Genomic DNA, 15,017 nt, shown 5'->3' on the forward strand with positions numbered 1-15,017 from the left:
CACAGCCCTCAGACTTCCTCCAGGAGGCCCCCCCCCCGACTTTTTGCTACCGCACTTTGGACAGTGAGAATGAACTGTGCGTTCCGCAGCGGGTCCTTCCTCCCCCCGCACCCCACCGCCCCCCTCCCCGGCACACTGGACCACAGCAGTTCCCACTCACTGAGCGGGCAGGCCATGCAGCCTCTGTCTCCCCCACACCCTTGTGAGGTAGAAGCCTTTGACCCGTTTTGCCCATCTGTTTGATCACAGATTCTGTGACCTTCTGTATGGAGAACCACAAGGTACAGATTACATTTCTCTTGTTTGGGGAACCGGGACATTCGGAGTGCCCTTGGGTAGGAGCTGAGGCCCTCCCTGTGGAGGCCGCTCTGGCCAGGCCCCCCTGCTGGGTGCAGGCTTCACCCCCAGCCACTGGGAAGCTGTGGGCTGGCAGCTCGCCTCTGTTAGCCCTTTCGAGACACCATCCTCACCCAAGGTCATGGCCTTCTCCGGACAGCCACAGCCCATCATCAGCCAACGGAAGGGTGTGAAGACCCAACTCCTTGGTCCCTAATTGGGGGCCATTCAGGAGGGTTGTCTCACCTCAGAGCTCCCGTGGGGTGGGCTGAGGCCTTCACTGAGGCTGCACCGTGGCCCAGATTCTCACGCTGCTCTATCCACCCCTTCCGGGAATAGGTCTCCATCTTCAGTGTGCTCCCAACAGACCTCCCTCACGTGCCTTCCTCCTGGAGCCTGCACCCTGGGGAATCCTATCCGCAGGAGCTCTCTGGCGCCCCCTACATTCTAGGTTCATGTATCTTGGGCCCTGTGTCCTGACTTGGGTCTTCTCAGCCCACGATGGGCCGGAGTCTGGGGGGCTTTCTCCACAGGCCCACTCCTCTTTCTAGAAAAGACAGAGCTTCGGGTCAGAAGAAGAGCAAACTTCAGCAGAGAAGCGACTGGTCAAGTGAGCCCACTTTCTGGCCTGTTGATTGTGTGGCCTGTCCTGGGCCTCGAAGAGGTTTGGACCCCTCTTCTGGGAAAAGAGTCTCCCAGGGGCATCACTCCCTAAGACTGTGGGTCTCAGAAGGGTCTCAGAAAATTCACAAGCTTGGCAGTCATCTCCCATGGCATCCCTCTGGCCCCTGCCACTCCCTGGGAAACGCCCAGGGCCGAAGAAGCAGCAGCCGGGGGAGGTGCTGAGAACCTTCCGGGGGTGCAGAGAGCCCAGGAGCCAGAAGACAAGCTGGTGACCTGGGCTAGCCCCCGTGCAGGCGTGTCCCAGAAAAAGAAAAGGCAGGTGCCATCTGTGGATATTTAGAGCCCCACACAGCATGACGGGAGGTGCTGAAAGATGCCTGTCTGACGACAAAACCCGTCTGGACGCCTGGAACCCCTCCAGCCTGGGACAGAGTATCAAAGGGACTGTAATCTCATCAGCGAGGCCCACACTGTCCATGGAAGCTAAGAACAAAAGCAGATGCTCAACGCAACAGGCCCCCAGCTCTCCGCCCCAGGCCAAAGTTGACCGAAAAGGCCAGGAAGAGGCAGGTGTTAGAAGTGACCGAGTGGTCTGGTCGGGCCCCATGGAATGTTCTCTCCGGCTCAGCCAGCATCTTCCTTTTTCGGTCACTTGGCCTCCACCTCTTCCATTGGCTCCAGCGGGGCCTCCCATCAAAACCAACATTTCTCTAAGCCTCAATTACTCATCTGTACAATGGGGTTCTAACCATACATCCCCCAGCTGAGACTCAACGTCCGGAACACATGAAAACCGCCTGTGCAATCATTCCTTCATTCATGGAACGGGTCGGGTTCCAGCTCTCTGCCAGTGGCTGAGGAAGTAGAAATAAATGTGACAAGGACATCGCCTGCACAGAGGTCCCTCAGCAAGAAGAGTCTCTGAGAGGTAAGTGAGGCAGAGGCCTGGCCTCAAGGGCTACAGAAGACCCTAGAAGCAAGGAAGCGTGAGTTAGGGAAGGCAGTCAGTTCTTCTGAAAAGCCTGGGCAAGAAAGGAAGGTCGAGGAGCGCCTTGGTGGCGCAGTCGGTCAAGTTTCCAACTCTTGGTTTCGGCTCAGGTTATGATCTCAGGGTCGTGAGATCGAGCCTCGCATAGGGCTCCCGGTTCAGCATGGAGCCTGCTTAAGATTGTCTCTCCCTCTCCATCTGCCCCTCCCCATCCCATGCGTGCATGGACCCAGGCTCTCTCTCATAAGTAAATTAAAAATTTTTATTTTTTTTAAATAAAAAAAGAAAAGAAACTCAAGACATGGTGTTAGCTAAAGGATGATGCAGATTCTACGAGACTGTTTTCTGAGAGAAAAGATATACTTGATGTGTTCGTGCACTGATGGGAACGAACCAGGGGGTAAGAAAGATGCAACATACGAGAGAAGGGATCCCAGCAGTGCTTGACCCAGGTTGGATCCAGAGGGTCAGGCCTTAAGCTAGAAGAAGATCCCTCTCCAGTTCTTACCCCCTTTGGGTCCCAAAACAAAGCAAGCATACCTTTAGCAAAACCCTCGTTTCCCAGCATCAGGATTATTTGCCCACTCCCCCACCCCCCCACATCTGGGAGCTCCTGAGGTCCCCTTTGCATCAATGTGACTCAAGCCCCTAGCACAGTGCCTGGAACTTCCCAGGTACTCCGCTAATTTGAATAAATAGCCCTACTTGCTTGTCCCTCCCTTTAATGGCAGCCATGGGAGGCAGGTTTCAGAAACACCATCAGACTCGCTGATAATCGTTTCCCTAAAATGCTGAGCTTTGCAGACTGGCTGGGAGGCTGGCTGCAGCCTCCTCCCAAGAGAGCGTCTTCTGGCTTTGAACCCTCAGCTATTCAAAACACAAACACACTCATACACAGAGCTCGCGCCAGGGGTGAAATGTCAGCGCCATCTTGGACTCAAATCAGTCAGCTCAACGCTTGGATGCACTAGCTAAGCCAGCTCGCCCTGGGCCTGTCGTTGCCCGTATGGAAGCGCAGGGGGTTCGTTTCCTGTCCCGAAGCAAACAAAACAAAACAAAACAAAAGGAAAAATCCCCTACTTGAGTTAAACATATCTTCTGAAGGTTGAGTCTGTATCAGCTTTGTGGCCAATCTCCTCCACGACACCAGCAAAGATCTGGCTTCTGAAACACCAGGGATCAGGCCACCTTAAGGATTCCAGAAAGAAGGCAGCTAAGAATCCAGCTGACCTGCACCTTGTGCTGGGAAAACTTGGAGTAGGATTTTCCAAGACCTCAAAGGTCCCAGTGGCTTACAGAAAGAGCACTTTGCTGTCTGCCAAGGGAGCCAACAGGAGGGACATCCGGTATAATATAGCTTTGGGAACTTTTTTTTTTTTAAGGTTCATATATTTATTTTAACAAAATAGAGAAAGAGAGCAGGGGGAGAGGCAGAGGGAGAGGGAGAGAATCTCAAGCAAACTCGTGGGCCTCGATCTCACGACCCTGAGATCATGACCTGAGCCAAAACCAAGAGTCAGATGTTCAGCTGACTGAGCCATTCAGGCACCCCAAGGAACTACTTTTTAAATTAAATTAGGATGCGAAGTAATGGTATCATATCCCATGCTTAATGCTGACTCCTTTGATCATGTCCCAGATCATGTCCCAGGTGCAGAGTCCTTGACACGCCCCCAACGAGGTGCCAGGCCCTGTGCTGGGTCCCACAAAAGCACACAGATAACGACAATGTCCTCCGCCCCCCAGAATCTCTCAATCCACCCACAGCAGTGTAATCAACAACCTTTCTAGGGCCTAATTTGGCAAGATGATTCAAAAGCCTTGACACAACGTATACCCCTCATGGGTACCCCCATAATTCTGCATAGGCATTTATCCTAAGGAAATCATTAAAGGCGTTGACAAAGACAGAGCTGAAAAGATGTTCACAAAGTTTCCATTCCAAAATGAAGGAGTGACTTGTATCAGACTAACTCTACTCGAGCTAAAAATTAAAAGCTCTGGATAATTCTATTTTTTCCCTTAAAGATTTTGTTTATTTATTTGACAGACAGAGATCACAAGTAGGCAGAGAGGCAGGTGGGGGGGTGGGATGCAGGCTCCCTGCTAAGCAGAGAGCCTGATGCGGGGCTTGATCCCAGGACCCTGGGATCATGACCTGAGCCGAAGGCAGAGGTTTTAACCCACCGAGTCACCCAGGCGCCCCTCTAGATAATTCTTTAAACAATTATTTGAGGACCCTTGAGAGCAATAAAACTCCAGGGGAAACTGAAGAGATTCAACCCTTGCAAAAAGAGAATAGAACTTGCTACATTTACATGGCTTTTCCCTCCTGAGGACCAAATTTAGTTCAGCAGCTGAGGGTGGCCAGAACATAAGTCAAAAACTGAAGTTGTTTAGGCTTAGGGCTGCCAGAGGCCCTGGAAACTGAAGGAAAAAAAAATCAAATAAGGAACGAGCTACATAGAACAGAGAGCCCCAGACTCTGCGTACAAACTCCCCTGAAGTCCTTGGCTGACCCCTGAATTGTGCATGTGTAGGGAAGATTCCAGTGAGCTCAGCAGAAAACAACAGAGGGAAGGCTATAAAAACTGAGCAGAGATACCAGCTGCCGCCCAAGAGGAAGGAGATGATTTACAGTTTGAACATTTCCAAGTTTGGAGCTCGAGTCTCTCCACCTAGGCTTTGCCTTTCTGTAACCACAGAAAGACCAAGCTTTGGGAGTAAAAACTATATCCCAGGTCTAAAGGATTGACATACCCCCCCCAATAAAGCATAAAAACCAAGGCTTCACAAACTTACAGTAGTTTAACTGCTTGCTAGAACAAAAATCAACATTCTTCAAGGAAACAGGCATCTCTACAACATATCATTTGAAGTCTCTGATCGACAAGGAAAAGTTACCAACATGGAAGAAAAGAAAGAGAGGGGCAGTTGTGACCCAAGTCAAGAGAAAAGTGACAACACAAACAAACCCTAAGATGACCCAGATTTGGAAACAGAAGACAAGGACTTAAAGCATAGCTATGATATATGAGTCCAAGCATATAAAATAAACCAAGATCATAGTAAGTGAAGAGATGGAGAAATCTTATGGGGAACTAGAAACCGGACACACACAGAAATGGAAATTCTAGAACTGAAAAGACATTATCCAAAATGGGCTTAACAGACGATTACAGATGTCAGAAGAGTCAATGAACTTGAGGACAGATCAAGAGAAATTGTCTAGACGGAAGAACAGAGGGGGGAAAAGCAGGACCTCGATGATACTATCAAGCAATCTAACAGGTGAGCAAATGGACCCTCAAGAGGAGAAGAGAGAATAGCGAAGAAAAAATATTTGAAAAAATAATGAGGAGAAGTTTCCTAACAAGATAAACACACAAGCAACAACAACAACAACAAAAACCACAACAGTTTATAGATTCTCAAAGAAGCCCAAACAGAATTAAGAGAGTCTCACCTGATAACATCAGAGATGAAACCGGTTCTATGGGACAAAATACACATTCTAGAAGGGAAACAACAAAATGAAAACAGCAGACCTTTCACCAGAAGCAATGGATGCCAAAAGACAATGGAATAGGGACGCCTGGGTGGCTCAGTGGGTTAAAGCCTCTGCCTTCAGCTCAGGTCATGATCCCAGAGTCCTGGGATCGAGCCCCCACATCAGGCTCTCTGCTCAGCAGGGAGCCTGCTTCCTCCTCTCTCTCTGTCTGCTTCTCTGCCTACTTGTGATCTCTGTCAAATAAATAAAATCGTAAAAAAAAAAAGATAATGGAATAATCGATCTGTTTAAAGCACTGAAAGAAAAAAAAATCAACCCGTAATTATGAACTCAATGAAAATATTATTCAAAAATTTGGAGTACTGGAGATAACATGAAGAAATCATAACCTTCGTACATTGCTGGTGGGAATGTAAAATGGTGTAGCCACTATGAAAAACATTCTGCAGCTCCTCTGTCAGTTAAACACAGAATTACCATATGACTCAGAAATACCGATCCTGAGTAAAAATCAAAATCAAAAGGAATTGAAAACAGGTGTTCACACAAAACTTGTACATGAAAGTTCACAGCATTATTTTTTTGAAAAAATAATGAGAATTACTGTTGTTCCCAACAGCCAAAAGGTGGAAACAACCCAAATGTCCATCAACAATGAATGAATAAACAAAATGTGGTATATCCATATAATGGAATAGTACTCATTATTCAGATATATCCCACAATTTGGATGAAGCTTCAAAGCATTATGCTAAGTAAAAGAAGTCAGACACAAAAGGCCACATACTGCATGATTCTATTTATATGAAATATCCAGAATAGGCAAATCAATAGAGACAGAAAGCAGATGTGTGGTTGCCAAGGGCTAAAGGAAGGAGGGAATGAGGAATGACTGCTTAATGGGTATAGGGTTTCCCTTTGGGGGGGCATATAAAAAAGTTCTGGAATGAGACAGTGGTGATGTTTTTGCAAAACCTTGTGAATGGACTTAATGCCACTGAATTATATGTTTCACAATGGTTAAAATGGTAAATTTTGGGTTATATGCATTTTACCACAAATCAATTAATTGATTCTTAAAAATAAATCAAGGAAAAATAGAAAATAAAAATTATTTTTAAGTAGAGTATACAACAAGCAGAACTGCACTAGAAGACATGAATCAGATGGAGGCTCAGAGCTCTAGGAGGAAGAAAGTTCACTGGAAATGATCCTTCTCTTCTTTTTAAAAAAGATCATCTCTTTGGGGCACCTGGGTGGCTCAGTGGGTTAAGCCTCTGCCTTCAGCTCAGGTCATGATCTCAGGGTCCTGGGATTGAGCCCCACATTGGGCTCTCTGCTTAGCGAGGAGCCTGCTTCCCCCTTTCTCTCTGCCTGCCTCTCTGCTACTTGTGATCTCTCTCTCTATCAAATAAATAAATAAAATCTTTTTAAAAATAAAATAAAAATAAAAAAGATAATCTCTTTAATGCAAAAATTATAATATTGAATTGGGAAAATTTTCACCCAATTTCACAATAGCACAAAGGATGGTGGGGTGGATAAAATGGAAGAACACTGTTTTTTAAAACCACTAAGAAATAGCACCGAGAATAACAGAAAAATTCAATAAAGGAAAGCCACAATTTCTCCTTCTAGTCATGATAGACTAACTCCTACTGAACTTGCTTTCCCACCAGAAACAACTAGAAGATTGGACAAAATGTATGGAACAAATGTTCGTAGGCACTGGACAGGAGGCAGTTCAGAACACACAAGGCAATTCCTAGAGGCACTTTCTAGACCAGAGCTTATGGAAGGAAGATTAAGTAGAACACAGCAATTTCACTGAGTTGTAGAGACCAAAATCTGAGTTCAGGGAGGGTGAGGCAAATTTGGTGGACAAAACACCAGAGAGACGAGAATTACGTAGAAAATTATCCATTTGGTCTAACCTTAATGATCTGTACACTTCCAGTGTGTGTAAATTATATGTATGTAATAGGTTATACATCAAATACAACTCAGTACATTTGATTTTTAAAATGCACAAATAATTATTAAATTAAGAAATGGAGCACGTGTGGGTGGCTCAGTCGGTTAAGCATCCGACTTTTGACTAAGATTGAAGTTGTCATCTTGGGGTCGTGAGATCAGGCTCTGTGTTGGGCTCAGCAGGGAGCCTGCTGGATAGTCTCTCTCTCCCTCTCCCTCTGCCCCTCCCCCCTGCTTGGGCACACACACTCTCTCTCTCTCTCTAAAAAACAAACAAATGAAAGACCTTCCCCACAAAGAAATTACAGGTCCACATGTTTTCACTGTAAATTCTATTAAGCATTTAAGGAAAATGTTTAATGCCAACTTTACCAAAAAACACTTTTAGAAAATAGAGGAGGGGGGAAATTTTCCTTTTTCTTTTTATGAGAACAACATAACCCTCAACACCAAAAACTGGCAGACATTACAAGGACAGAAAATTACAGATAAATATCAAATACAGAAACAGAAAAATGAATAATACATCCAAATATGATTGATCCCAGTAACAATAATGTTATTCCCAAGAACAAAGGGTTGGTTTAGTATTCCCAATCAATGTAAACAAAATAAAGGATTAAAAAAATGATCACCTCGGTATTGAAGCAGGAAAAACATTTGACAAGATTCAGCACCATTCCTAACAAGTAATCTCAACAAACTCAGACTAAAAACGTGACTATCCTCATCTGATACACAGCATATATGAAAAAATCCACTACTAATAATATACTTCATAGTGAAATGGAGAACTTCCCTCCCACCTACCCCTTCCATGATCAGAAACAAGGCAACTATATCTGTTCTCACCACCTCTGTTAAACACCTTACCAGAAATTCTAGCCAGTCCAATAAAGCAAGAAAAATCAAATAAAATGCATTAATAGTTGAAAGGAAGAAGTAAACATGTCTTTATTTGCAGAGGACATAACAGCGTATATAGAAAATCCAAAGAAATCAATAAATAAGCTACTAGAACTAATAAATGAATTTAGTGCAGTTTTTACATACAAAGTCAATATTAAAAATCAAATACATTTCTATATGCTAGCAGAAAAATAATAATGAAATGAAAATTTTAAAGGCAATCCCATTTTTTATTTTTTTAAAAGATTTTATGTATTTATTTGACAGACAGAGATCACAAGTAGGCAGAGAGGTAGGCAGAGAGAGAGGAGGAAGCAGGCTCCCCACTGAGAAGAGAGCCCGATGCGGGTCTCGATCCCAGGACCCTAGGACCATGACCTGAGCTGAAGGCAGAGGCTTTAACCCACTGAGCCACCCAGGTGCCCAGGCAATCCCATTTTTTAAAAAGCACCAAAACCACAAAATACTTAGAAATAAATTTAATAAAAGAAGCAATACCTCTACTCTATAAGGAGAAAATTAAATACCTAAATACATAGTTATACCATGTTCATGAATCAGAAGGCTCATTATTAGGATAAGGAGCCTGTAAATTATTATTAAGATAATTTATCTACAATTTTTTTCTCCTTTCTAGACCAAGTTGGTCTATAAATTCATCACAATCCTACTCCCCATCACAATAAACATTTTTTTTTTTTTGGCAGACATTGTTAAGTTGTGCAAAGTTTTTATGAAGATGCCAAGGAACTACAGTGGTCAAAGCAGTCTTGAAGAAGAAGTTGCATTTCATTTCATTCCCAGTAGCACAGCTAAAATTGAAAAGACGAACACACCAAATGTTGGCAAGAATGGGGAACAACTGGATCAGACTTTGCTTGTGGGACTGCAAAAACGTTAAAGCCTCTTTGGAAAACGACTTGGCTATTTCTTATCAAGTTAAACAACCCAATTGAAAATGAGCAAAAGTGGGGCGCCTGGGTGGCTCAGTGGGTTAAGCCACTGCCTTCGGCTCAGGTCATGATCTCGGGGTCCTGGGATCAAGTCCCACATCGGGCTCTCTGCTCAGTGGGGAGCCTGCTTCCCTCTCTCTCTCTCTCTGCCTGCCTCTCTGCCTACTTATGATCTTTCTCTGTCAAATAAATAAAATCTTTTAAAAAAAATGAGCAAAAGTCTCAAATAGACACTTTATGAAACAAGATATAAGAATGACGGTAAGTATGTCAGATAGACATGCAAAAAGATGCTCCTCAGTCAACGGAGAAGCACACACTAAACTCACAACGAGAGAGTATTTCACACCCACTCACCTGGCTGAAATGAAAAAGACTTAATAACACCAAATGCTGGTAAAGCCATTTTCGGAAACAGTTTGGCTCTTTCCTATAAAGCTAAACACACATGGGGCGCCTGCGTGGTTCACTGGGTTAAGCCTCTCTTCAGCTCAGGTCATGATCTCAGGGTCCTGGGATCGAGCCCCACATCCGGCTCTCTGCTCAGTGGGGAGCCTGCTTCCCCCTCTCTCTGCCTGCCTCTCTGCTTACCTGTGATCTCTCTCTCTGCCCAATAAATAAACAAAATCTTTTAAAAAATAATAAAAATAAAAATAAAAATAAACACACAGCCTGACCTAGCAATTCAACCTGTGGATTAACCCAATGGAAATAAAAACTTATGTCTGCAGAAAGACATTTCAAGAATGTTCACAGAAGTTTTATTCTTAAAGCCAAAATCTAGAAACGGCCCAAAGATCTAGCCACAGGACAACCCATAAATAAAATTGTGGCTACTTACATAATGGAATGACACCCAATAATAAAAATGAATATACTATCGTTACATATATAACAATATAAATAGGTCTCAAAAATATTTTATTAATTGCAACAAGCCACGCGCAAGAGTAAATATTATGTGGTTCCATTTAAATGAAGTTCAAGAATAGATAAAACTGATCTATGATGATAGAAATCAGGACAGTGACTGCTAAGGGGTGAGAAGGTTCCAGAAGGTGATAGAAATGCATACATGTATCAAAACTCATCAAAGTGTATACTTCAGATAGGAGCATTTCAGAGTATGGAAATCTTATGTCAGAGAAAAAAAAAAAAAAAAGGATGTCTGGAGTCGTGTCACCAATCATTGAAAACCTGGGAGCGACTTAGATATCTTCCAGTAGAGGGTTTCGTCAATAAAGCGTATACCCAGATTTTGCAGGTGCTAAAAATAATGCTACAGAAAGCTATCTATTGACATGGAGAAACATGCATGGTAACTTAAATGAAAAAGAGAGTTATCAAAATAGTATAACCGGGGGTGCCTGTGTAGCTCAGTGGGTTAAAGCCTCTGCCTTCGGCTCAGGTCATGATCTCAGGGTCCTGGGATCGAGCCCCACATTGGGCTCTCTGCTCAGTGGGGAGCCTGTTTCCCTTCCTCTCTCTCTGCCTGCATCTCTGCCTAATTGTGATCTCTGCCTTTATTTATTTATTATGTCTCTATCTTTATTTATTTATAAATAAATAAAATCTTAAAAAAAAAGAATAGTATAACCAATATGAGAGCACAGAATAGAAAGTTCTGGAAGCTTTTCACCAAAGCGAGGCTCAGGGTTACCTTGAGAGGCGTGATTCTGGGTGTCGTCACCTTTTCTACACTGAACGCAGACTCAACTTTTGCAATAAGAGAAAAACATTTCTAGATAGATCCCTATTGTTCTAGACACTTAGACACGATTCCTTCCCTTATTCACGGTAACTGTGATCTATAAAGTCACGGGGTCCTCAATTAGCAAATAATGAACCACTGTTCCTGGGGAAGATGCATGGTGAGGCCCCTGCCCGCTTCTGGTCGCAACATTTTTGTCAACTCGTTTTCCAGAAGATGGGAGGAGTTCATTGTTACCGTGTGTGGGGACAGGGGGGAGGAGATCCTCCTGGACACTGTCCCACCGGCTTCTTCCTTGGAGGATCTGAACCCACACCTTTCGTCATAACAAACCATGAGCATGAGCACAATGGCTTTTTGGATCTGTGAGTTCTTCCAGCAAAATATCAGAACTAAGGGCGGTCCTGGGCTCCCCAGTCAGCCCATCAAGACATCACTGTCTTGAATCCCCCTTTCTGAATCACTCGCTCAGTGACTTCCATCAAACACGTGCCCTTTACCTATTCGCGTGAGGTTTACGACTCAGACATCTGAGACTTACAGTCCGTTTACTGGATTGTTCCTTCAATAACGAGAACATGAAGAGAGATGAAAAACCGTCCCTGCTTCAGCACTCAGCGGTTTCCAGGGGAGGGAAGAATGAGGCCCTATTCGGGCCGGGCTCAGTTACCCTCAGAAGAAACAGTCTGCAGGGCGGCGAGTGGCAGTTTGCAGGGGTAGGGGTGGGCAGACATGAAAACACAAGGTTATCAACAGCTGAGGCAAGGATGGCGTCGGAGGGGGGGCGGGGGGGTACCCGGAGGCTCCGGGAGCTGAGAGAAGGGCCCGAAGCCTTCCCAGTGCTGAGCAAAGGCCTCCCGGGCGCCTTCTACATCAGGAAAGGCCGCACCGATGGACCCGTTTGCTTTCCAGATCCTTCCTTCAGCTCTACTCTGGGAAGCATCCTCATTACAAGCACTGTTCTGTAATTATCCTGTTATTTGTAACCCAAAGAATCTCACGCAGCTTTCAATCAAAGCGTATACCTAACATATTATAACTTATTATCCGGGAGCGCGATGGGCTGCGAATCTGTTGGTGGGGCAGGACCTGCTTCCCCGCGCCGTGGGCGCAGCCGGGATTTGCTGCGGGCCCGCCCTGCCCCCCCCCCCGGGCACCAGAGACAGGTTGGAACCGGGTCCGGGGGCTCAGAAGGAAGGCCCAGCTCTAGGCTTTGTCCTCCCATCCTCGCCCCGGGCTCCAGCCAGGCAGAAGGGCAGGACAATCAGGCCGCTGCCCGCCAGATCCGTGCGTCTCATTCCACGGCAGACGCTGCTCCCAGACGGGTGAAGAGAGACCCAGCAGCCCGCTGGGCCTGCCCCCATTCCCGGGTGAGAGCGGAAGAAAGAGGCTGTAAACTCAGTGCCCTCCCCGAGGCCAGGATTCACGATCCTCCTCCACCCAATCAGTGCACCTAGGGTCCCCAGCTCGGCGCCCGTGGCAGGGGACAGCAACACATACAGACTTTGCTGCCCAGCCCAGCCCGTGCCCGGCCCGCTGCACCTTGCGCCCCAGCCCTCGGCCACGCATGCGCGGCCGCCCACACCCCGGCAGACTCACCCTCCTCGCAGTTGCTCCCGGTGAAGCCAGGACAGCATCTCCACTCCAGCGCCGTCACCGTGCGGTAGGACACTCTGTATGTGGGTCTGATCAGAGTCCTGTAACTAACACAAGGGCGGCATCAGCAGCGTGTGAGCGCCCGTCCACCTGCGTCCCCGACCCCACTTCTGCAGAGAGCACCCAGCCCAGGGCTCTGGGAGCTGCCCGGGTAGTGGAGCCTGTCATCCTGTCTCCGTGTCCACTGACTGTGTAGCCCTGGGCAAGTGACCCCTCTCTGTGTCTCCAAGCATGTCTCCAAGTCTCCAAGCATGGCCACCAAAGGCGGTGGGGGCGGGGAGCGGGAGAGAATGTCTGTCAGGGACTGACTTGTGTCCCCAGAATCCATAGGGTGAAGCCCTGCCCCCACACCCACCATGTGACTATATTTGCATATAGGGTCTTTAGGAGGTAATGATGGTTTAACAGGGTCATAACGGTGGGGCCCCAACCCATCAGAGCTGGTGGCCTTGTAAGGAGAGGAGGACACAGAAAGAGATCTCTGAGTTCATGCACCCACGGAGGAGAGGCCGGGTGGGAACCCAGTGAGAAGGTGGCCGTCTGGGAAAACATGTTTCTGTTGTTGAAACCCCCAGTCTGTGATATTTCGCTATGGCAGCCTGAGCAAAGACATTGACCAAGACCATGAAGAAGGAAAACAAAACTATCGTTAGTATGTACGGAACTTCCAACCACCCAAAAGTCCCCGAACTCCAACACTTTATCCCAATCACTTCCTTTGGCTGATTCATCCAATGAATACTGATTGAGCGCCAACTACATGCAATACTGTGGTCACAGATGGAGAGAACCGAGTCCCATCCTGGAGAAAATCACAGTGTCGTGGATGAGAGAGACACACACCAATGAAAAACTCACAGCCCCGTCAGGGGACACTTTCCCCAGCAAACTGCAGTAGATTCCAGGGCCAAATTTCACACTCCTGCAGTTTTGACCTGCCAAAAAGCTTAATACTATTTTACGAAACTCTGAGACATGAGATATGTGACCACACCGCCATGAGCTATCCCCTCACACCTGCCAGAATGGCAACGTGGCCATCAACAACACAAGAAACAACAGCTGTGGGTAGCGATGCGGACAAAGGGGAACCCTCACGTAGCAGTGATCTGGGTGCCAACCGGTGCAGCTGCTGCGGAGAAATGGTACTACGATTCCTCAAAAAATTTAAAAAAAGAACTCCTATTTGATCCAGCAATTCCGCTTCTGGGGATGGACCCAAGAAAAACAAAAACGCTAATTCGAAAAGAGATTTGCATCCTCACAGTTATCATAGCCTTATTTCCAAGAGCCAACCCATGGAAACAGCCTCAGTGTCAATCGACAGAGGAACAGATAAGAAAACGTGATGTAGATACACATGGCGGAATATTACGGAGCTATGAAAAAGGAGGGGATCTTGCCATTTGCAACAGCAATGACTGAACCGTGAGGGCATTAGGCTAAGTGAAATAAGGCAGACAGAGACAGATAAATACTGGATGATCTCACTTATACGTGGCATCTAAAGAAAAAACAACCCAGGTTGTAGATACAGACAGACTAACAGTTGCCAGAGTTCGGCAGGATAGGAGTGGGCGAAATGGGTGAAGGGGCGGGGGATCAAAAGGCAGAAACTTCCAGATACAAAATAAAATGTAAAGTTCCTGGGATCTGACGTGCAGCCTGGTGACTATAGTTAAGACCGAGTAGCATAGGGCGCCTGGGTGGCTCAGTGGGTTAAAGCCTCTGCCTTCAGCTCAGGTCATGATCTCAGGGTCCTGGGATCGAGCCCGCATCAGGCTCTCTGCTCAGCAGGGAAGCCTGCAGGCTCCCCCCCACCCCGCCCTGCCTGCCTCTCTGCCTACTTGTGATCCCTCTCTTTCAAATAAATAAAAAAATCTTTAAAAAAAAAAAAAAGACTGAGTGGCATATATGAAAATGGCTAAGAGAGTAGAACGTCCAGTGCTCATCCCAGGAAGAACAATTTTTATAACTGTGCGTGGTGATAGATGTTAACTATACACATTGTGGTGATCGTTTTGCAATACATATAAATATCAAATCAAATACTGTATACCTGAAAGAAACAGAATGCAGAATCACACACACACACACACACACACACACACACACACCTATGACCCAACCTCACAAGGGGGACACACTTGGCTTTATTATTTGATTTGCATGTATCGTCATAACTTCGCTGCTCGATCACATTTGCATGGCTCCCTCCTCTGAGCAAAGCTACACGACAGAATCCAAGTCTGCTGACACCAAGCAACTTAATCGGTGAGTGGGAAAATCATGAATTAATTGGTAGCAGCAGGCGTGACAAGATGCCCCGTTGACAGGAAAACACACGAGTTGCGT

At 46.1% G+C, this 15,017-nt stretch overlaps 1 protein-coding gene across 1 annotated transcript in view; it reads right to left on the reverse strand.

Annotated features, from left to right (window-relative positions):
* The window catches only part of COL26A1 (collagen type XXVI alpha 1 chain), a 124,505-nt gene that overhangs the window by 59,056 nt on the left and 50,432 nt on the right, over positions 1-15,017 (reverse strand). Inside the window, exon 3 of the mRNA XM_045993899.1 lies at positions 12,606-12,703. Within this exon, the coding sequence (XP_045849855.1) occupies positions 12,606-12,703 (98 nt within the window). The remainder of the gene's footprint in view (positions 1-12,605; positions 12,704-15,017) is intronic.

This window comes from Meles meles, chromosome 21, assembly GCF_922984935.1.
Source record: "Meles meles chromosome 21, mMelMel3.1 paternal haplotype, whole genome shotgun sequence".
Lineage (NCBI taxonomy): Eukaryota > Metazoa > Chordata > Mammalia > Carnivora > Mustelidae > Meles > Meles meles.